Consider the following 23,295-nt stretch of genomic DNA (forward strand, 5'->3'; position numbering starts at 1 on the left):
CAAGACTGCCTTCAAAACAGACAGAAAAATAGCAGCCATCCTTAGCAACCCCAAAGATAAAATTGACCTGGAAAACCAAGGCATATATGAAGTCCCCTGTGCATCATGCCCGGCCACATACATTGGACAGACCAATAGAAGAATAAGTACCCGCCTGGATGAACACAAAAATGCAGTCAAAAAGCTGGAACACACTTCCTCACTAGTCCAACACATGGAAGCCACAGGTCATAGCATCAACTTCAATGGCACCAAAACCCTAGCCACTATAGAAAACCCTAGCCACAGAATCATCAGAGAAGCCATAGAGATTGAAAAAGACCAGAAAGCATGAATAGAAGAGATGATTCCACCAGGCTGTCAATCATTTGGAAGCCTGCACTCACAAACAAAAAAATCTCCACACCACAAGCCAGGCAAACACCTGGGCACAAACAGATCCCCCTGATACCTCCAGCTCAAACACACCCCAACCAGGCACCCAGATGAAACCCAGCTTCCTAACTAATGATAGCCGTCCATTTACCCGAAGCCAAGCTGCACTAAAGGCCTCCAATAAAGTAACACAATGCTGCCAGCCAATCAAGATACAAAAAGAGCCAAAAACAGACAGAAGATATCAGAGACACCCATCAAGCAGAACACAGCAAACTCGAGACCAATAAACACAGACCAAGACTCCCAACCAATCAGGATGAAGAAAAACCATTCTGGCACAGCAATAGGCTGCCCAAATTTAAATCTGAAACCACTGTAAAGTCTGACCCACAGACGGACACAATACAGAAGCCTGATGATGGCAGATGAGATTCTGCTGAAACGTTGCTACAACTTTAAAGAACAACTACAATGACGTGGGAAAATACCCGAACCAAGCCGAATACCATACATGTAAGTACCGCGAAAACTTAAGAATATATATATATATATATATATATATATATATATATATATATATATATATATATATACACACACACACACACACACACAACACACACATACACATACACATAATATAATACACATACACATAATCATAAGATACAACACTTAGTGATAGTCATGGGTTACTAATAAGCAATCAAATCATACTAGGCAGCAAATAAAACAATATAAATTGTAAAGATACAAGCAACACGATTATAGTTATAAGTTGGAAGAGATAGGTAATGAGAAGAATAATAGTAATGCAGACTTTGTAAATAATTGGACAGTGTTGAGGGAATTATTTGTTTAGCAGAGTGATGGCATTCAGGAAAAACTGTCCTTGTGTCTAGTTGTTCTGGGGTGCAGTGATCTATAGTGTCATTTTGAGGGAAGGAGTTGAAATAGTTTATGTCAGGGATATGAGGGTCTGTAAATATTGTCACAGCCCTCTTTTTGACTCGTGCAGTGTACAGGTCCTCAATGAAAGGCAGGTTGGTAGTAATTTTTTTTTTTTCTGCAGTCCTAATTATCCTCTGGAGTCTGTGTCTGTCCTGTTGGGTTGCAGAACCAAACCAGGAAGTTATAAAGGTGCAGATGATAGATTCAATAATTCCTCTGTAGAACTGAATCAGCAGTTCTTTGGATTTGAATGGGTTATGCAAGGTTGTGTTCCTAGGTGTGGAACTTGTCTGCTGACCTCAGAAAAACTCTCGATCGAAAGCTGTGGGCATGTTGTTTCCCCTTCATAAATAGGTTTTGCTGCCTGAAAAGCTTTTAAGAAACCCTGGTTAGAAGGAGACGAGGCTTTCTCTTCCCCCTGCATGATCTTGGCTTTTTTGGGGGGGAAAGGAGGTGACTTGAAACGGCCAATCAATATGTTTCCTGAGCATAGCTTATGGTTGCTGCTTTGTAGCATACCAGTTCCCCATCATTTTTTAAAATTACAGTCTTTTTAGAATGTAAATGCTCAGAAGGAGCAGAATCCCCAGATTTAGCCTATACCATTTGTTAATGTTAATATATTTAATCTTGCAAAGGTATGTGGATGGAGGGATGGAGGGATAGAGGGAGGAAGGGAGAGAGGGATGCAGAGAAAGTCAAAAAAGTCAGGACAACGTCTGCATTCATGTGAATAAGACCCCACCTTTTTTTTACATATGTTATGACATATTTGTAAAAAGGGATGAACTTCCATTGCATTGTTGGGACTGTCATTCTGAAGGTTTTGAGCTGCCACAGAAAGAAAGGAAGGAAGGAGGAAAGGAGAAGAGAAGAAGGAAGGAAGGAAGGAAGGAAGGAAGGAAGGAAGGAAGGAAGGAAGGAAGGAAGGAAGGAGAGGAGAAGAGAAGAGAATGAGAATGAGAAAGTGAAGGAGAAAAGAAGGAAGGAAGGAAGGAAGGAAGGAAGGAAGGAAGGAAGGAAGGAAGGAAGGAAGGAAGGAAGGAAGGAAGGGGAGAGGACAAGGAGAAGGAAGGAAGGAAGCAAGGAAGGGGGAAGAAGAAGGAAAAGGAGAAGGAGAAGAGGAAGGAAGGAGTGGGGAAGGAGAAGGAGAAGAGGAAGGAAGGGAGAAAGGAGGATGGAAGGGTCAAGAGTAGAAAATGACAGCAAGATTGCATCAATTTTTATACTCCTTTTGTATATGTGTTATTTTTATTGTATTAGATTTTTTTATTCCACCATTATTGCTTTATAAGTAATTCAAGATGGTGAACATATATAATACTTCTTCCCCCTCCTATTTTTCCCACAACAACCCTGTGAGGTGTATAGGATTTAGTGAGAGTGATGGGCCCAAACCCACCCATCTGGCTTTCGGGGCTAAGGGGGTGACTAGGACTCACAACCTCCTGGTTTCTAACCTGGAGCTTTAACCACTAGACCAAACTGGCTCTTATGATGTTTCACAGACATGAACTCAGGATAGAGTTGATATTGTGATAGCATGGCACTGCTTTCATGTTTTCGAGAGAATCATTGGATCCCAGAAATAGCTTCGGATTTATTTATTTTTATTTATTTATTTATTTATTTATTTGTTTGTTTGTTTGTTTGTTTATGTTTATTTATTTATTTGATTTGTCCATTGCTTACAAGATAACAGGTATAAGAATAAACATGAATATGAATACAGGAAATAGGTACGAATAAATGGGGACAATAGGACAGGGACGGTAGGCATGAGGGTGCACTTATGCACGCCCCTTACAGACCTCTTAGGAATGGGGTGAGATCAATAGTGGATAGTTTAAGGGTAAAGGAATGTGGGGTTAGAGGATGTAACTACAGAGTCAGGTAGTGCGTTCCAGGCATTGATCACTCTGTTGCTGAAGTCTTACTTTCTGCAATCAAGTTTGAAGCGGTTTACATTGAGTTTGTATCTATTGTGTGCTCTCGTGTTATTGTGTGCTGTTGTGTTGTACCAGATAATTTTGTGTACTACGCTTAAGTCCGACCGTAGGTGGCGTAGTTCTAGGTTGTCCAAGCCCAAAATCTCAACCATGGTGGTGTAGGGTATTCTGTTGCGAGCAGAGCAGTGGAGTACTTGCTCAATTGTATTAATGTCCGATTAATGTCTGCAGATTCCAGACAGATGAGCTGTATTTGAATATATCTCAAATACAGCTATTTGACTATTGGTCAAGCAAAGGTTTTGTTTGCCGTAGTTAGTTCTGGCACTTAGGTTGTTTGATATGAGTACTCCAAGGTCCTTGGCAGAGTAAGGGTCATCAATGAGGTCATATCCGTCTAGCTTGGTATCTAGCTAGCTTGGGGGGTGGGGAAGAACCTAGAGAACAGAATGAGGCTAGACACAAGGAACCACTCTGTGTTGGTAGAACTTCTGGTCTGGAAAATAAATATGGGACTGCTTGGGTGGGGGACCAAGGAAGAGAAGGGCAAGAGGAGATATTTACAGAGAGAGAGATCAGCATCTCAAAGAAGAGGGGAGTAATGATATATTATGACTGCTGAGAGATGAATCAGTAACTTAGAAGACGCCACATGCGGCAGTAACTCTTGGGATGAGGCGCCCTGGAAAATGCAAGCTTAGGAAAAGTCAAGATGGTGATTGTGACAGTGTATCCAAAGCAGCCATCTTGACTTTTCTGACACACACACACACAAAACTGTTCCACATATGTCCCTGCTCTGAAAAGAAAAAAAATATTAGACTACAGAGTCTATTTGGGGCAAATTGCTGTCTTTCTTTGCAATTCAGCCCTCAGGATATTATGTAATATTTTATCCTCAAATCACCCGATCCTCTTGAAGGGAAGGTCAGCCATCTTGCTTTCATTCAAGCCAAAGAAAAGGTAATGATTAGCCCAAAATACAGGACTGATCAAAAGAAATGGAATCAAATTGCACGGTCATGGTTTTTTCGTTTTCCGCTTGACCTTAGCTTCACTTTGGGCCTTCAAAGCTTTGATAAAATCCAGGGACTATGGCAAATTGGTTTTAAATGCCATGAGCAAAAGGAATTGACTGCCCAGGCAAGGGGAACTTTGGCCTCTTCAAACAGAAGAATAAAACTTCTTTTCTATGCCATTTGAAAGTAAACCAATTAACTCCAATTCCTGCTTGAAATGGAAACCGGTAGAGTCATTATGGCATTGTAGCAGGACATTTTGAGGAAGAAAAAAGCAAGCTTTGACCCCTTTCAAAAAGGAGGATGAGAAAATGAGAAAGGGACAGGGGAGGCATTCAAGAAAGGACATTTTAACTCAAAGCAGCAGAAGTTCTTGTATTAAGGCTGGGCTGAAATTTCATGAACGTTTCAACGGACATACAATTGTAAATCACCTAGGCGTAGCAAAGATTTGTGATGAAATAAATGCAGAGCTGTATAAATAGCCTCTAAAGTTCTATGGCACCATACAGGCATTTATGGGGTTAAAATATTCAAGATGGTTGGATCCTTGTGGCAAAAATCTGATGTTCTGTTTGTAAAACTTGACATTGTTTGGCTTGCCACAATGATGCAATCAACCAGAATAGAGCTGGAAGGGACCTTGGAGGTCTTCTAGTCCAACCCCTTGCTCAAGCAGCAGACCCTATACCATTCCAGACTGGTGCCTGTCCAGTCTCTTCTTAAAAACCTCCAGTGATGAAGCATTCCACTGGTTAATTGTTCCGTTTGGAAGATTCTACTTATTTCCAGGTTGCTTAGTTTCCATCCATTGTTTCTTGTCCTGCCTTCAGGTGCTTTGGAGAGTAGCTTGATTCCCTATTTGTGGCAACCACTCAAATACTGGAATATTGCTATTGTTTCCCCCTTAGTCCTTAATTTTCTCTTGACTGGCCATACCCAGATCCTGCATCTGTTCTTCATATGTTTTCGTCTCCAGGCCTTTAATCGTCTTAGTTGCTCTTTGCATTTTTCCCAAAATCTCAACATCTTTTTTGTAATTTGGTGACCAAAACTGGATGCAGTATTCCAGGTGTGGCCTTACTAAGGCTGTATAATGCACTTACATTGTTACATTTGTATTTTCTTTGGATCAGATTTTTTTTTAATCTGTTAACTTGTAGCATGAAGAATTCATGTTCAATGAATTCAATGAAGAATTATTCTCCTCCGGTTCAAGATTTTGGGTGCAATTAGATGATGGAAGACTTTCCCCCTTTTTAGATATTTTGTAAGAAATATCCTTGTTTGAAAAGGATCTAATAGAATAAATTATGGGTAGCTTAGGGCTGAAATGTGGAGACTTTGATATATGAAGCAACAAATCTTGGTTGTTTCTTTGCCCAACCAGAAAGGAAGGAGGGAGGGAGGGAGGAAGTTTCATTACCCAACTAGGATAACATCTTCAGAACTGATGATGTTATCTAGTTGGGTAATGAAATGTCTGCAAGAAAGCAATCACATTCAGAAAGCATCAGGGACTCCACAAAAAATATCTATCTTAAAAAGGAGCATGGTTTAAGTCACCAGGTCATGGATGGTTTGAACACCCAACTCAGCTCAACATGCCCCTTTGTCTACATAGTAGCTGCAGTGGTAGGATTCAATTATTTTTTACTACCAGTTCTGTGGGCGTGGCTTGGTGGGCATGGCGTGGCTTGGTGGGTATGGCTTGCTGGGTTTGGCAGGGGAAGGTTACTGCAAAATGCCCATTCCCTCCCCACCCCACTAACCTGTTTTCCAGCTCCATTCTCCTCTACAGGGCAACAAAAGAAGACCCAGCCGAGCAGCTGGGACTCGGGAGGCAGAGAATAGATGGAGGTGGGGGCCAATCAAAGGTGGCATTTGCTGGTTCTCAAAACTACTCAAAATTTCTGCTACCCGTTCTCCAGAACCGGTCAGAACCTGCTGAATACCACTCCTGCGTAGCTGACTCCATATAGGAACTCCTGTTCTTCAATTGTTCCCTTCCATCAGCTGGTCTTTAACTAACTTAAGCTGTAATTTAGGCACCTGATCCTTCATGGATTTATGCTTTTTTTTTTTTACACCCTGAAGATGTGGTGGAACATAATCTGGAAGTGGTAAGAGGGAGGAACATTTTCCCAGAGGGCAAAGAGGCAGCACAGCTTGGAATGTCTGGTAGGCAGAAAAAGTGTGAAGGTGAACCCTCTCTAGCAGTTCACATAATATATCTAATAGTTATGCAGATAAATGCTTTAATCTGGCAAGATTCTGTTTGTAGGTGAACAACTCCTCGGAAATAACTCCATGTGTCATTCTTGGCTTTTGAGGCCTGACGTTAATTCAGTGTGTTTTTCGATCTCTCTCAACCTTGGCAACTTTAAGATGTGTGGATTTCTAATGGTCTCTTTGTTGCACAGGTGTTTCCCCAGAATGCCATCACCACTGTTACTACCACATCACCACCTGTCATCTCTTCAGCGACCGAAGTCTACACCCGAACACAGTACTGTAAATGGCCATGTGAATGTCCAACGACAGTACCCCTTTGTCCCTTAGGGGTCAGCCTGCTTACAGATGGCTGTGAGTGCTGTAAGATGTGTGCCAAGCAAATTGGGGAGAAGTGCACCGAGATGGACATCTGTGATATTCACAGGGGGCTGTACTGTGACTACAGCAGAGATGCACCTAGGTACGAAATAGGAGTGTGTGCACGTAAGTGAAGTAAACATCCTTTTCTTTTTCTTTTTTTGAAAAGGCACAAAACGTTGACTCGTATACTAATCAAATTCTGCTACTTCTTCTTTAGGGGAGTGGCTCTGAGCAACCATGAAAGCAGGGCCATTTTAATGCAACTTTTTAAAGCGGCTGCAGCTCTTTCCAGATTCACATGCAAGTGTTGTGCCTCTTACGTGCCAGCCCCCAAACTGCATCTGAATTAGGTTTATTTCAATAATATATTATGCTTCATCATGGTGATCAAGAAGGAGAATGGTGCAGTGGCCTGGTGGTGGAGCTCTCGCCTCACAATCGGGAGGCTGTGAGTTTGATCCTAGGTAGAGGCAGATATTTCTCTCTCTGGGCATAGTGAGGATATCTCTGCTGCAAAACTCTGCATTGGCGACAGGAAGGGCATCGGGCCAGTAAACACTCAGCTCTATTCAGTTGCCCCGACTCCATCTTGCAATGGTCATTAAATAAAGAAGAAGATGGTTATTGTTATGCCCCTGTTGGAGACTGACTCTGAGGGAGAGGAGGAATAGCTGATAGGGAGTGGAAGTGTGGCTCCGGAGGTTGAGGAGGAGACTGGGGAAGGCAGAGGCCAGCTGGGTTTTCAGTCAGAGGAAGACCCAGGCCCATCCCCTCTCCATTCTAGGGCACGCAGGGAGGAGACAATAAAAGAGAGACATGAATGGCATGGTCTATGGGGGAGGAAAGGGCCTTGATCCTCTACATGGGCTGCAGCTGTGAGAACTGATTAAAAGGACGGACATGCGTATGGGCCAGTGCTGGAAACAAAGCATGGAAATATCTCTCGTCTGTCATTCCTCTCTGAGTTTGGTATCCTTCCCAGTGTGTGTTCCGATATCTGGGGACATTTTCAAGACTTTATCTTGTCTGGTTCCCTTAATTGCTTCAGCATGGTTTGTGTTGTTTTTACTCTTTATAATTTAGGCATTTTTGGTTTAAATGGCATTTCCTCCTTTTCGGAACTGCTTGTGGGGGAGGTTTTTTTTTTTTGTCTCCAATCAAGGATATTTGGAGCTTTGAAGCAAAGTGAAGGAATAAAAGGAATAAAAGATGTTTTTTGTGACTGCGTTTATTTTGTATCCCACTCTGGGTCATTACAGTTATTATGAATGAAATATATTAACACCTAAAGCACAAAGCTTACTAGACAGAGTGTCTTTCCAAACAAGACAAAGTGTTGTCCTTCTCACCAACCTTTTGCTGATGCTCCTTGTTGTCTTTGTAGAAATGGTCGGCGTGGGCTGTCTTCTCAATGGAATCAGGTACAACAATGGGGAGAGCTTCCAGCCCAATTGCAAATATAACTGCAGTTGCATCAACGGGGATGTGGGTTGTATTCCCCTGTGTACTGACTCCAAGCCACCCCTCGTTTGGTGCCCAAACCCGAAGCAGATTAAGGTCAAGGGTGAATGCTGTGAAGAATGGGTCTGTGATTATTCAAAGAAAGCCAGGAAGACATCTCCACGGCATATCTCTTCAGCAGGTAAGGTGGGGTAAGGGAAACCAAGCAATTACAGGAAACTGGCTTGAAAGTTTGGATTAAACTCCATGAAACTGTTGCTGGCTGGGGAATTCTGGGAGTTGAAGTCCACCCATTTTCATGTTGCCATGGTTGAGAAATACTGTCACAAAGTATGGAATTTTAGGCTGCATAAAAAGTGAGAATGGGTTGGTTGTCGTTCAGCATGTTGTGAGAACTCAGCCTTTGTTGTAGCACCTTTGGTGAACCAGATGACCACATTAAGCCTTTGAAATAGCAATGGCCATAGCACTTAGACTTATATACCACTTTACAGTGCTTTACAGCCCTCTGTAAGCAGTTTACAGAGTCAGCCTATTAGCCCCAACAATTTTGGATCCTCATTTTACCTACCTTGGAAGGATGGAAGGCTGATTCAGCCTTGAGCCTGCTGAGATTCAAACTGCCAAATTGCAGACAGCCGGCAGTCAGCAGAAGTAGCCTGCAGTACTACACTATAACCACTGCACCACCATGGCTCATGTAAGGTTTCTTTGTTTGGGAAAAGCCTGGCACATGAATTTAACACATATATGTTGTTAATTAGGGTGTGAGTTACAAAATCATGCCTGTTTTAATTATGTTCTGACCCAAACCCTTTTCCAATAAGATAAGCAATAACTAAAGGGAACAGAAACCTTTTAATGAGTGTTATGAATCCCAGGTTAAAAGGCTGCTGCAAACTAATTAACTTTGATAAGCACAACCCTTGCCAAAACTGTGCAAGATTGCCAAGAATCACAGATAAGAAATATTTCACAATACAAGAGTCTTCAAATATCAACTGTAATGTCCACGAGGCTGAGTTTCAAAACGTCTTTGCTTCCTGCAAAGAACGTTCACTTCACAGCTGGCTTTTATCTTCTTGAAGGAAGGGCCATTCCCAAGTTGTTGCAGCTGCTCTTTCCTGCGAGCAATCCTGTGTACATGTGCACTTGGCACAGGCTCTTTGGGAACCTCCTCATCACTGCTGCCAGCCCCCACAATCTCTGAAAGCAGCAGTCCACTCCCTAATGGTCCTGGCTCCATCTGAGTTCTCGCTGTCCTCAGCCGTCCACATCTGCTGCCAGCTAACCACAACAAATTATGAAACTGGATGGGTGACCTTGGGCTAGTCACTCTCTCCCAGCTGTAGGAGGAACTCTATGGCAAATCACTTCTGAGAAATGTTGCCATGATGGTTGCATGGATTTGTCCAAGCAGGCACAAGCCAGAACTGTCTTGAAAGCTTACAGAAAAAAAGGACAGCCAGAACTGTCTTGAAAGCTTACAGAAAAAAAGGGTGTACCCATGTGCCATGATGTGCAAAAGCTCATGAAGAGACCCAAAGGTGCTTTTTCACGAGGCAACTGGACTTTCTTTTTGCTTGAAGACATTTTGCTTCTCATCCAAGAAGCTTCTTCAGTTCTGTCATCCAGGTCATGGTTGTCCCAAAGATGGTTTTTCAAAAGGCAACTAGACTTTCTTTGTTCTTGGCATCCTTCAATCTCAAGAGACTATGGTATCATGTTCTGAAAAGAGGTCCTAAAACAGCATCTAGTATGGCTAAAAAGGCCAATTCAAGAGTGGCAATCCCTTCCACACTGAGGTCAGATCCAGTCTGTCCCCAGATTTCACTGGTTCCGTGACTGCCGAACGAGTGTCTCTTTTTTTATTTTTTATTTATTTATTTGTCAAGCGATGATAAGATAACAGGTATAAGTATAAACATAGTTATGAATACATGAAATGGATACATATAAGAAAAATAAAAGAAAAATAAAAGAAACAATAGGACAGGGACGGTAGGCACGTTGGTGCAGTTATACACGCCCCCTACAGACCTCTTAGGAAAGGGGTGAGGTCAATAGGAGACAGTCTAAGGTTAAAGTTTTTGGGGTTTGGGGAAGAAACCACAGAGTCAGGTAGAGTATTCCAGACACTGACCACTCTGTTGCTGAAGTCGTATTTCCTGCAATCAAGTTTGGTGCAATTAACCTTGAGTTTGTATGTATTGTGTGCTCTTGTATTGTTATGGTTGAAGCTGAAGTAGTCATTGACAGGTAGGACATTACAACGTATACTATATACTATACTTAGATCAGACCAAAGACGGCGTAGTTCTAGGTTTTCTAGGTCTAGAATTTCAAGTCTGGTGGCATAATTCTTTGAATTGGCCATGCTGTGTCTTTAGCCTCCAGGCTGAACAATCAGAAGTCAAGGTTTCCCAGCCATTGATGTCCATTGCCAAGGCCCTTAGATCCCTCTTGCAGATATCCTTATATCGCAGCTATGGTCTCCCTCTAGGGTGCTTTCCCTGCACTAATTCTCCATACAAGAGATATTTCGGAATCCGCCCATCAGCCATCCTCACGACATGCCCAAGCCAGCGTAGATGTCGCTGTTTCAATAGTATATACATGTTAGAAATTCCAGCACGTTCCAAGACTGCGCTGTTTGGAACTTTGTCATGCCGGGTGATGCCAAGAATACGTTGGAGGCAGCGCCTACAAAAGGTGCTCAACTTTCTCTCCTTCCATGTGTAAAGGGTCCAAGACTCACTGCAGTACAAGAGAGTGCTGAAGACAAGTCCACTTTCTTTGTTGTTGCTTGGTTTCACATCTCATCCAAGAAGCTTCTTGAGAAGCAAAACGTCTTCAGGCAAGGACAAAGGAAGTCCAGTTGCCTTTTGAAAAAAAACAACACCTTTTGGGACGACCATGACCTGGATGACAGAACTGAAGAAGCTTCTTGGATGAGAAGCAAAATGTCTTCAAGCAAAAAGAGAGGCCAGTTGCCTACTGGAAAAGCACTTTTGGGACAACCATGCCCTGGATGACTGAGGTTCTCCCGAGACCTGTGGTGGTGACCCTATGGCATGTATGCTGGAAGTGGCACGCTTCCAGAAAAGGTCTACTGTGCATACATGCGCACTGCCTGCCCGACAGCTGATTGTCAATTATCTGGCATGCATGTGTGGGGGCGCAGCAGTGCGCAGGAGACACACAGCGTGCCTGGGGGGGTTATGCACATATGCGCAGAAGCATGCAATGCGGGTCGCATGTGCAGAAGCATGCAGCGTGAAATGCATGAGTTGCACGCACATGCGCAGGAGGCATTGGGGGGGGCTCGTGCACATTGGGTGATGGCACGTGAGCACGAGCAGGCAAGTGTTTGTGCTGTTATCAGCATGGGAGCCCGAAAAGGTTAGCCACCACTGCCCTAGACATTCTCTTCATAAAGACTGGTACCAAAACTTCACCTAATCTCATCAATGCCTTTGCTTGTCAGTTTATGGAGGAGAAACTGAAACATGGCAGAAGAACTGTATCCTGCAAACATCTGCTTGGAGTCCTTGTTCCAAGACCTGCGGAATGGGCATTTCCACAAGGATCTCCAATGATAACGCCCAGTGCCGGTTTATGAAAGAGAGCCGTCTCTGCGATCTGCGTCCATGCGAGGTGAACCTCACCAGGCACATTAAGGTATGTCTACTATGTTAGACAAGGGCCTTCAAACTTGGCAAGTTTAAGACTTGTGGACTTCAACTCCCAGAATTCCTGAGCTAACATGACTGGAGCAGGAATTCTGGGAGTTGAAGTCCACAAGTCTTAAAGCGGTCAAGTTAGAAGACCCCTGATGTAAGACTAGGTCAATTGGGGGAAATCACATGCAACTTTTGGAGAGGAGAAATCAGGGCTGCGGTGGGAGTTTGATCAGGGTTGGACACACACACCCCCATATGGAAAAGGTGGAGGGTAACAGAATCTGAAGGGACCCTGGAGGTTTTCTAGTCCAACACCCTGTTCAAGCAGGAAACCTTATACCATTTCAGACAAATAGGATATGATGACCCAGGGTGGGATACAAAAGCAACAAAGTCACAAAAACAGGTGAAGTCCCTTTAATTCCTTCAACTTGGCCTCCAAGATCCAATTATCATTGACTGGAGAAAAAACTCCATCACGAACAGTTGCGAAAAGGAAGAAATGCCATTCAAACTCAAAATACATATAAAATATAAATAGAAAAAAACAACACAAACCACAATGAAGCAATTAACGACACAAGGCAGGAAAAGGGCTTGAAGACGTCCACAGATATCGAAATACACACACTGGGAAGGACGCCAGAACTCAGATAAGAACTGAAACACCAGAATTATTTCGCACTTTGTTTCCAGCAATGGGCCATGCACAGTTTGTCCTTTTAAACAGTCCTCACAGCTGCAGCCCATGAAGGGGATCAGGGCCCTTCCCCCCCCCCGTAGACCACGCCATTCATGTTTCTCCCTTATCCGCTTCTCCCTGCCCTAGGATGAAGAGGGGATGGGCCTGGGTCTTCCTCTGACTGCCCAGCCGGCCTGTCTCCTTCCCCAGTTTCCTCCACAACCTCTGGAGCCACACTTCCAATCCCTGTCGGCTGTTCCTCCACTCCCTCAGAGTCAGATTCTAACAGGGGCATGACAATAGCAATAAGACTTATGTACTGTTCCATAGAACTTTGCAACAGGGATCCACAACCCCCCGATCCCTGGACTGGCACTGGTCTGCAGCATGTCAGAAACCGGTCTGTACAAATAAGCGAAGATCCATCTGTGGGATGCAGGCAGCACACAAAACCACGGGCCCTCCGGTCCACAGAAAAACCTCTCTCCATGGAACCGGTCCTTAGTGCCCCAAAGGTTGGAGGCTACTGCTTTACAGAATTCTCTGAGCGGTTTACAGAGTCAACATATTGCTCCCCCCCACAACAATCTGGGTCCTCATTTTATGGACCTCAGAGGGATGGAAGGCTGAGTCAACTTCAAATGGTTGTCCAATCTTTCCTTAAAAACCTGCAGTGTTAGAGCTTCCGGAAACAAGCTGTCCCATTGATTAATTGTTCTAACGGTCAGAAAATTCCTCCTTAGTTCTAAGGTTGGTTCTCTCCTTGTTTAGTTTCCACTCATTGCTTCTCGTCCTGCCTTCAGCTGCTTTGGAGAATAGCTTGACTCCCTCTTCTTTGTGGCAGCTCCTTAGATATCGGAAGACTGCTATCATGTCCCCATAGTCCTTCTTTTCTCTAGACTAGACCAGAGGTGGAATTCAGAAGGTTCTGACCAGTTCTGGAGTAGCAGTAGCGGAAATTTTGAGTAGTTCGGAGAACCGGCAAATACCACCTCTGACTGGAGGTTTTATAGTATCCTTCCCCTGCCATGCCCACCAAGCCACGCCCACAGAACCGGTAGTAAAAAAAAATTGAATTCCACCACTGGACTAGACATATCCAATTCCTGCAACAGAAATTTTAGGCTCAGTTATGGTCATAAGTTAAAGACTGCCTTTAAGTTTTCTTTTCTTTTCCTTTTTCTTTTTTTGAAAAGTTTGAAAGGATGTCCGTTTTGGTCAACTTGATCGAATTTGCACCATCCACGATTAATTCTCTTTGTCTCTCTTTCTTCCCATCTTGTAGCCTGGGAAGAAATGCTTAGCAGTGTACAGAGGAGAGGAGCCCATGAACTATACGCTCTCCGGGTGCACAAGTAAGGTCAGCTACAGGCCCAAGTACTGTGGCCTTTGTCTGGATGACCGTTGCTGTAGCCCCTACAAATCGAAGACCATCGAAGTCCATTTTCACTGCCCGGAAGGGACCGACTTTTCCAGGAAAATCATGTGGATTAATGCCTGTTTCTGCAATCTGAGCTGCAAGAACCCCAATGACATCTTTGCTGACTTAGCTCATTATCATGCTTACTCCGAAATTGCTAATTAACTTGACAGGAGTTGATGGGAGGGAGGGAAGGAGAAGAACAAGAGGAAAAACAAGCTGCCATGACCTACAATGTATTACTGCTCTGATTTTACAGAGGGTTAAAAATTAATAATAAAAGGTTGGGGGCTTTTGTTGTTGTTATTGCAACTGTTTCTCCTGGGGCAGGTGAGAAGGAAGCTGTGTGTATGTGTGTGTGTGTGTGTGTGTGTGTCCTTTCTCTCCTCTCTGCTTTCTCTCCTTTCTTTCCTGTTTTCTCTCTCCTCTTTCTCTCTCTCTCTCCTGCTTTCTCTTCTTTTTCTCTTTCTCTCTTCTCTGCTTTCTCTCCTCTTTGGTCTCTCTGCTTTCTCTTTCTTTCTCTCTCCTCTTTCTTTCTGCTTTCTCTCCTCTCTGCTTTGTCTCTCCTCTCATTTCTTTCTCCTCTTTTTTCTCTCTCCTCTCTCTCGGTGCTTTTTCTTCTTTCTCTCTCTGTTTTCTCCCCCCTCCCTCTCTCTCCATGGTAGTTCAAAGCTATTTTTGGCTCAATCTGTGGATTTTAGAAGGGATGCTGGGAAATCATTGTTGGAAAGCAAGCCGTTAAAAAAGGTCTTTGCATGTATTTACAGCTGCGTGAAAGAGACACTAAACCAATTTTTTACCATCAGGTTTCCGATCTATCAGGCACAAAGTTGCAATAAAGAAAGCCGTGGATGAGCATTTGCAAAGGAACTCATGGGATATTTAATTTTTGAACCCATTTGCCTTCCCCTTCTCCTGCCTATTTCAGATAGTTCAGTTCATAGTGGCACTTCACTTTGCAAAAGAAGCTCACAAAAAGTTACTAGCCTGTTGTCTGTTTGGGCTAACCAGCGGTGGGCCGAGACGTGTGAGAAATTACGTAGAGAAAAAGGGGGATTTTCTATCCAATCCACAACCTGCATTTCTGAGCTGTGCATAAAGGAAGGAGGAGCAATGCTAGGACATTGCTTCCCTGAACAGCTTTTTCAACTTGAAGATGGCAAGGCTGGCTTGGGAATTCTGGGAGATTGGTTTCCCCAACCGTTTTTTTGCACTGGACCAGTTTTGTGGAAGGCAATTTTTCCATGGACCGGCAGGGGAGGGGGAGGATGTCACACGCAACCTAGATCCCATATCTGTGTAGAAATTTTGCTTGCTCGCCTGCAGCTGTGTGGCCTGGTTCTTAACGGGTCATGGACCAGAAACCAATCTGCGGCCCAGAGATTTGGGACCAGGGGTAAGATTCTACCAGTTCGCACCTATTCGCTAGAACCGGTTGTTAACAATCTAAGCAGTTCAGAGAACCAGTTGTTAGAATAAATTACTGGCCTAATCCTGTCAGGAAGGCAGGAAGGAAACATTCTGGTGTTGCTTACAGAAACTGCCTCTCCGTTAATCCTTATTACATTCTTGGCAGGACTAGACTTCCTGTCTCAGGAACGTCTCTGGAGGTTTTTCCCTCTCCTTTGCTGGTGCTTTGCTTGTGTGGAGTGACCATTCAAAGTTACAGTGGCACTGAAAAAAGTGACTTATGACCATTTTTCACACTTACGACTGTTGCAGCATCCCCACAGTCATGAGACGTCAGTTGAGGAGATGCGTGCCTCGATGTGATATTGAGTTGGCCACACCCAGCCAATAACAGGACCACCAAGCCATGTCCACCAACTTAGCCACTCCCACAGAACCGGTTGTTAAAAAATTTGAATCCCACCCGTTTGGGACCCCTGCTGTCAAAGCCTTGAAAGTCAACAACCTGTGCCTTCTGGTTTTCCCCCAGAAGGGCTATGTTTTCAAGTGGCAAGGACAAATCAGTGGACAAGGTGACCATGTCTTCAACCTCTGCATGCCACTAATCTCACATGCTTGGAATTGGCAAGTCACCAATTGCTCAGGTTTCATGTGTCCCAGGTTGTTCAAATGCCAATTTATAGCTACTTAAGCCCCCTTTTTATCCTTTCATAACAGGCCTAATTAGATGCCCTTCAGTAAGCTGCCATCCTCCAGATATGCAAGGATATCGGTTGGAAACTAGCTTGGTTGTAATCCTGACGCACCTTTCCTAGCACCTAAGCCAAAGAAAGGAAAGGAAGGAAGGAAAGAAGAAAGGAAAAGGAAGGAAGGAAAGAAAAGAAATAATGGAAGGAAGGAAAGAAAGGAAAGAAGGAAGGAAGGAAAGAAAGGAAAGGAAAAGAAAGGAAGGAAGAAAGAAAAAGGCTTTTAAATATTTTTTAAAGTTCTGCTCATTCAGTTATTTTTAATGAAAAATATTTCTCCTCTCCCCCCCCCCCCTTCACACACTGTTCTGGACCAGAAAAAAACACCAAACACTGCAAAGTTACAAATTTATTTTGTTTAAAATAAATACAAACAATTCATTAATAAACTTTCCCCCCCAAATAGGCAAGTCGAGCCTCTCTACTACGATCTGCATTCCTATTCCTCATAATGAACTTTCCAGGAAACTCTGAAGTTGTCATTTGAAGAAAAGAAAAAAAAACAAGAGCAAACCCAGGTACTTAACCTAGGGTAAAAGAAATCAGTTCTCGTGAACTACCTCAGATATTCAGCTCCAGAGATGCTAAATGAGGCAAATGCTCAATCTCCAAAATTCATTAGCTATATTAAAGTTTTGTGAAGTAGCAAACAGATCAAGCCAGTGGAAAAATAGATACAATTATGTTCCTATAAAAAACTAGAATTCTCATCTATGCTAGAAACCTGTTGAGCTGTCTTGCTCATAAGCTTCCCACCCTGTAAGCGCTGCAGACATTGGCAAAGTAGCTTTTCAATTGTAGAATCAATATAATCTACTTTTTACAATCATCCGACTAAATCTCTATTACAGCCTTGCCTCTTCTTCCAATGTTTGGTGAACCTTTTTATAGTTCTCGCTGATCACTATACATGATTTCCACTGTCTTAATTTACTGCTAGTGTCAATTCAAGAACAAGATACTTCTGCCCAAAATTATTGGGGAAGCAAAATATCGGGGAGGTGAGCGAGTGGGATAGGTGGGTGGGTGTATCCCTGCAGGAAAGCTTGCAACACCGAAGTGGTTTAATTACAGTAAAGAGAACAGCTTTACTATCTGTTGCTGCGGCTTCTTAAATGGCCACCCGTCGAACTGCAACATTTAAGACCAAATGTGATGCTGTTTCTAAGAATCCTGAAACCTTAACTCTGGTCTGAATAAAGCAGCATGAAAGGACCACAGCTAAGTTTTCAGGTCTGCCTGAGAGAGATTTCGTCAGTGGGGTTTTTGCCTCCAGGTTGTATCCGATTCCCCGTTTTTAATGTCGGGGTGTAGCAAATTAAAGAGCCTTGGAATGCTATTCACGTAGGCCAGTCACCCAACTCCCTTTGAGGAATAGGCCTGGTCAGAGCGGAGGCCGAAGGCTTTAAAAAAAAACCTCCCACTGTTTTCTTTTCTTTCTTCCCCATCTCGCCTTCCAGAATGAAGCCTTAAAACAGGGGCCCTCGAACTTGGCAACTTTAAGACTTGTGGACTTCAACTCTCAGAATTCCTCAGCCAGCTATGTCCACAAAGTCTTGCCAAGTGTGGAGACCTTTGCCTTAAAATCAGACTGGAGGGAGGAAAAAAAATATATTGTTTCGCTTTTAGAACTGGGTAGAAAAGAAGAGCCAGAGATGACCCACAAGCTTCAGGCAATCGCATTCCGAAAAAGACAAGACAGTAATAGGTTGCGATCCTGGATCTTAAAAAAAAAGAAAAAGATTAGATCAATAACTGGATGAGTGTTAAAGCCATCTAGGAGTAGCTGGAAAGATCAGCCATTTTGATTAGGGAAAGATCAGCCATTTTGATTAGGGAAAGAGAGCATCTGAGATGGTGGTTTTTTTTCTCTTTTTTTTTTTTATTGGTCCCTATGGATTTGGGGAGAAGGGAGGGGCAGCGATCCATTTGTTATGGGGGGAACCCTTTGGTTAATTATTGCAACGCGCAGCCTGAGGCTGCTGCTTGATCTTGGTTTGGACTAGGCCGGCATCATTTTAACAGGAGACTTCCATCGACTTGGGGCTCGACTGTCCACTGGTCTTGGCAGCATTAGAACTCAGCTCGATGTCTGTGCCCGCACGGTTCCGGGGAGTGTCCCCAGTTTGGGCTCTGCTCCTGGGCCCTTCGCCTGTGTGAGACCGACTTCGGGAACCTTCCCCAGTGTGGGCTCTGCTCCTGTTCCCTTCCGTGGATGTGACGCTGGAACCGGAAGCCGTGCGGGACCGCATTAGCCTGGTCATGCTTGCGGAAGGCACTGTCAACAGAAAACTCGCGGTTACACGGGAGGTACCTTAATTTGCGAGGAAGATTATTTAAAAATGGAGAAGTGGGTACGTGCCTCTGTATGCATTGCATGCAGGGTTTTTTTTGAGCCAAGAACCAAATTAGGCCTCAGATCAAAGAGTGAGTAAGATCAGGATAAGAAATACATTTGTTTTATTTGCCTGTTCCACTGATCTTATTGTCAGACATCAAAGATCAAGTCTAATTAATGTGAAGGTCCAATTAATCTGATATATTACTATTCATGCCTATGAACAGGAATCTTCTCAACTAATGGTTACTGCCTGCTTGGAATTAGAGGCCCCCCCAAAAATTCAAGGGGGTTTTGGACTTAGTGTGGCTACATAGAGGTTCTAGACCAAGCGTCTTCAAACTTGGCAAGTCTAAGACTTGTGGACTTCAACTCCCGGAATTCCTGAGCTAACATGACTGAAGGAGGAATTCTGGGAGTTGAAGTCCACAAGTCTTAAACTTGCCAAGTTTGAAGATCCCTGTTCTAGATTAATCCCTTTTTTTTTAACTCCACCCCCAGTTAAAAGTCTGTAGAGGTTCTCAAGTCATCCAGGTCATGGTTGTCCCAAAGGTGTTTTTTTTTTCCAGGAGGCAACTGGACTTGGGTTGTTTTTTTTTAAGACGTTTTGCTTCTCATCCAAGAAGCTCTTTCAGCTCTCACAGGATAGTGGGGAATGGAAGGATTTCTATTCCTTGCAGACAGCTGGTCATTTGCATCCTTTTAGAGGGTCGTTGAAGCACTTGGAGGTTTATCTGTGCCCTCAGGATCACAGGAACCAGGAGCACCATTCAGGTGACCCTTTAAAAGGATGCAAATGACCAGCTGTCTGCAAGGAATAGAAATCCTTCCATTCCCCACTATCCTGTCAGAGCTGAAGGAGCTTCTTGGATGAGCAGCAAAATATCTTCAAAATAAAATACAAGAAACTCCTGAAAAAGCACCTTTGGTCCACCCCCAGTTCTGCCACTCCTTCCCCTACTCTTGTAGAGTTAACAGAATTATTTCTCTTGTTTATGATGATTAACTTTTATCGTGTTAAAAATTATATATGGAGAGGCTCTTGGGACCATAGCCAAGGCTCCAAATAATAGGATTTATTTGTGTGCCCTCTGGTGCAGTTTTTCTACCCAACCAGCACAATAGAAAATCCCAAGACAAAAATCTACCGATTAGAAGTGTTTTGCAATCGAGGAAATAATTTAGAAAGAAGACGGGAGGAAAAGAGAACCACAAAACCTCCAGAGACAACAATGACCAAAGCAGACTATCAGCCGGATCTATTGGGACTTCTAGAACAAAAGCAACTGAATGCATCGTACACAATTTCAGCCACACAGACACCCACCTGCTACAGAAACTTAGCCAATTTTTTTTTTAAAGCCAACAACTACTTACTGTATCCCATTCCCTGAATGAAGTATTTGAAAGCTTCAGCAAGCTTGGCAGGCTGTAAAAAAAAAAAAGAAACGTAGCATGTGAATGAAATAATTACCTCTTATTAAATATTTTCAAAAACGGAGTTTGGACAAAGAGCAGTCCAAACAAAAGCTCTCAGATCCATTGGATACTTTTAATACTGTGGAAGTACTGCCAGCTTAAATATCTCTACTACCCAACACTAAAACCTATGATGAAGTCACCTTGGTACAGTTACAAATTGCCAAGTCTGGTTAGTTAGTTGGTTATTTATGTGTTTTACTTCCCACCTTTATTATTGTTTTACAAATAACTCAAGGCAATAAATATATCCAACACAACTTTCTCCTCCTATTTTTTCCCCACACAACAAAAACCCTGTGAGGTGAGTTGGGATGAGAGAGTGACTGGCCCAAAGTCACCCAGCCAGCTTTCATGGCTAAGGTAGGTGTCAGTGTTCCAATACAACTCCCTCATTTCTCAAAGTTCAGCAAAGTTCACCCAAGTAAGAATTTATTGAAGAACTCATGTTGGCACATCTGGCAAAACCCAAATCTGAGAGGTCCAGGTTTTCCCTTCCCAATTGAAATTCAAAACTCTATCCCCTGCACCCACCAGTCCATCACATGGCCCAATCAATCATCATCCCATCTGGAGACCTTCTTCCAGATACTCCTCTCCAGGTGCAGGGTAACTTGTCCTTGACTTTCTGAGAAAGAACGTTGTTGAGTCTAATCCTCTGCCTCTCTATGAAATCCTCCCTCCCAAATTCCCAGGCACTAAAATGTGGCAGCCTCGAAGCTTCTAAGTAAAATATGGCTTCCAAGGCTTGTAGTAGGACTTCAACTCAGCCTCTTGTTTTCTAGCCAGGTACTTTAACCACTACCCCAAAAATGGCTCTCAATTCTACCTATGGCGTTTTGCTTTCCATCACAGACAGTAAATTTAAATAAACGGATCCGGTTTGCAAGAGACCAAAATCTCATGACATTCTCCTCAGTACTCATTATCTATTCTTGCCCAAAATCAATTCTCACCTGGGAAACCTGAGGAAGACCACCACAGTCAGCCATCTGCAAAAGAAAAAAAAAATAGTAGTGTTTTAATTTTTTTAAAAAAATCCCTCTCTCTCAATGATACCTTACTTGCCCTGACACACAATTCACAGCTTGACTCTACAACCCTATACATGGGAAGAATTGATTTTAATCATTGGACTGTGAGAAGCAAAAAATGATTTCTGGATATAACGCTCACTTAGAAGACTGTTCAAAAGAATTTTAAGGGAGTTTTTTTTTAAAACTAATATTCCATTTCAGCTACAGATTTCCTAATGCCTGATGGTAAAAGGGAAGAGAAGGCACTTATTTTCTAAATGGAACAATTAGTAAGTCTTAAAACCGATGCTTTTTTTCACAGTGACCCCTAAGTCGAAATTGCATCCAGTTTTGGTCTCCATGATGTAAAAAAGATGTTGAGACTCTACAGAGAAGAGTAACGAAGATGATTAGGGGGCTGAAGGCTAAAACATATAAAGAACAGTTGTTGAAACTGGGTATGTATAGTTTGCTGAAAAGAAGGACCAGTGGTGACATGATAGCAGTGTTACAATATCTCAGGGTTTGCCACAAAGAAGAGGGAGTCAAGCTATTCTCCAAAGCACCTGAGGGCAGGACAAGAAGCAATGGGTGGAAACTAATCAAGGGGAGAAGTAACTTAGAACTAAGGAGGAATTTCCTGACAGTTAGAACAATTAATCAGTGGAACAACTTGCCTCCAGAAGTTGCAAATGCTCCAACACTGGATGTTTTTAAGAAGAGATTAGATAACCATTTGTCTGAAATGGTATAGGGTTTCCTGCCTAAGCAGGGGATTGGACTAGAAGACCTCCAAGGTCCTTTCCAACTCTGTTATTTTATTTTATGTCCAGAAATTGATCCTTCACATCAGTCCTTCAGATATGTTGGCCTTCAACTCCCAGAATTCCACTCAGCTGCTTGAAAATTCTGGGAATTCACAGGCAAATACATCTGTACTGGTGGACACTAAATTAGGAAGTCTACCACAATTCTGCTGAATTTAATATCCCTTATCTCTTTTTGATTTAGTCACCATCTCTTTGTGAGAATGGGCAAGTTACTAGCTGAAAAGGCTTACACTAACTAAATTAACCATAACAGGATTCGAAATGCAATTCTTGTTTGGAATCACAGCATTTGAGGTGTCTCTACATTTTGAGGGAAAACTCAGGACAACCAATCGTTCTACCATCCTTTGAATCCATCGGCCTGTTTTGACTCATGGCCCAACTTCTAAACTAGACAGAAAGAATTCTCTTTCCACCATTTGCATGGGTGGGACAAAATTTGAAATAACTTTTGAAATAACTTTCAAATTTTAGTTCAAAGACTAAATATAGAATGTGGGATTTGAACAAAGGCTTTGAGTTCCAGAAAAATCTTGTAATGCCTGCAGAAACTTCTCAACCCTAGAACCCTTCTTAAGTATTTATTGTATTAAGCTTGACGTGGATCAATGAAATGGTGCATGTTTACCATGTAAGCCAGCACGCTTCCCTCTGAGCAGGATTAAAATTATGGGATGAATTTCTAAACATAGTAGTATTACCTACTGACCCCTAATTACATTTAAGAGCCCTAATGCTTGTGCAAAAGTATAGGTCACTGACTTTTGTCAGTCAAGGAGAAGGAAGAGTGACTTCCATACTTCTAGCCTTCAGCTTCCTACCTCTCTCTGATTTCACTACTATTTGCTTAGTGCATCTCCCAGCTAGTTGCATTGCTCTAAGTAGTAATACCTGGATCAAAACATTCTAGTCCAGGGATGTCTATCCTTGGACACTGCAAGACATGTGGACTTTAATTCCCAGAATCCCCCCATCAGTTATGCTTCTGGGAGTTGAAGTCCACAAGTCTTAAAGCTGCCAAGGTTGGACACCCCTGCTCTAGTCCTTTTCACAAAAACCTGAACTCTTTTTACACATCTGAAGAGCTCTGCTTGGGTCCCAGTGGTTACCTTTAAAAGCGTGGTCTTTGTTGGGTCAAGTTTCGCATTACAGTCCACCTGTGAGCAAAAGGAACAGAGAGAAGGAAAGAAAAAAAATTACCATAAGAGGACCTGGCCTGGGGTGCTCACATTGCAGCCCTGGTCAAAAGGACCCAGCAGAGATTATACTACCTGAGTCTTCTGAGAAAACAACAAATGAATGAAAAAACTGCTGGTGACCTTCTACCGCTGCACCTTA

The 23,295-nt window shown here is 43.0% G+C and overlaps 2 protein-coding genes across 4 annotated transcripts in view; one reads left to right on the forward strand and one right to left on the reverse strand.

Moving 5' to 3' along the window:
• The window catches only part of CCN4 (cellular communication network factor 4), a 36,400-nt gene extending 21,967 nt beyond the window's left edge, over window positions 1–14,433 (forward strand). Inside the window, exons 2-5 of the mRNA XM_026678531.2 lie at window positions 6,721–7,015; window positions 8,277–8,534; window positions 11,841–12,034; window positions 14,004–14,433. Coding sequence (XP_026534316.2) covers window positions 6,721–7,015; window positions 8,277–8,534; window positions 11,841–12,034; window positions 14,004–14,303 — 1,047 coding nt within the window. The 3' untranslated portion in view covers window positions 14,304–14,433. The remainder of the gene's footprint in view (window positions 1–6,720; window positions 7,016–8,276; window positions 8,535–11,840; window positions 12,035–14,003) is intronic.
• Window positions 14,434–16,628: 2,195 nt separating this feature from the next.
• The window catches only part of NDRG1 (N-myc downstream regulated 1), an 83,530-nt gene continuing 76,863 nt past the window's right edge, over window positions 16,629–23,295 (reverse strand). For all 3 annotated transcript variants that reach the window (XM_087962219.1, XM_026678530.2, XM_087962220.1), the window contains 4 exons: window positions 23,067–23,114; window positions 21,068–21,103; window positions 20,010–20,061; window positions 16,629–18,572 (listed from right to left, as the gene is read on the reverse strand). In XM_087962219.1, coding sequence (XP_087818345.1) covers window positions 18,313–18,572; window positions 20,010–20,061; window positions 21,068–21,103; window positions 23,067–23,114 — 396 coding nt within the window. In that variant the 3' untranslated portion in view covers window positions 16,629–18,312. The remainder of the gene's footprint in view (window positions 18,573–20,009; window positions 20,062–21,067; window positions 21,104–23,066; window positions 23,115–23,295) is intronic.

This window comes from Notechis scutatus, chromosome 3, assembly GCF_049901735.1.
Source record: "Notechis scutatus isolate UNSWTSFEM ecotype Mainland chromosome 3, rNotScu1.2, whole genome shotgun sequence".
Taxonomy (NCBI): Eukaryota; Metazoa; Chordata; class Lepidosauria; order Squamata; family Elapidae; genus Notechis; species Notechis scutatus.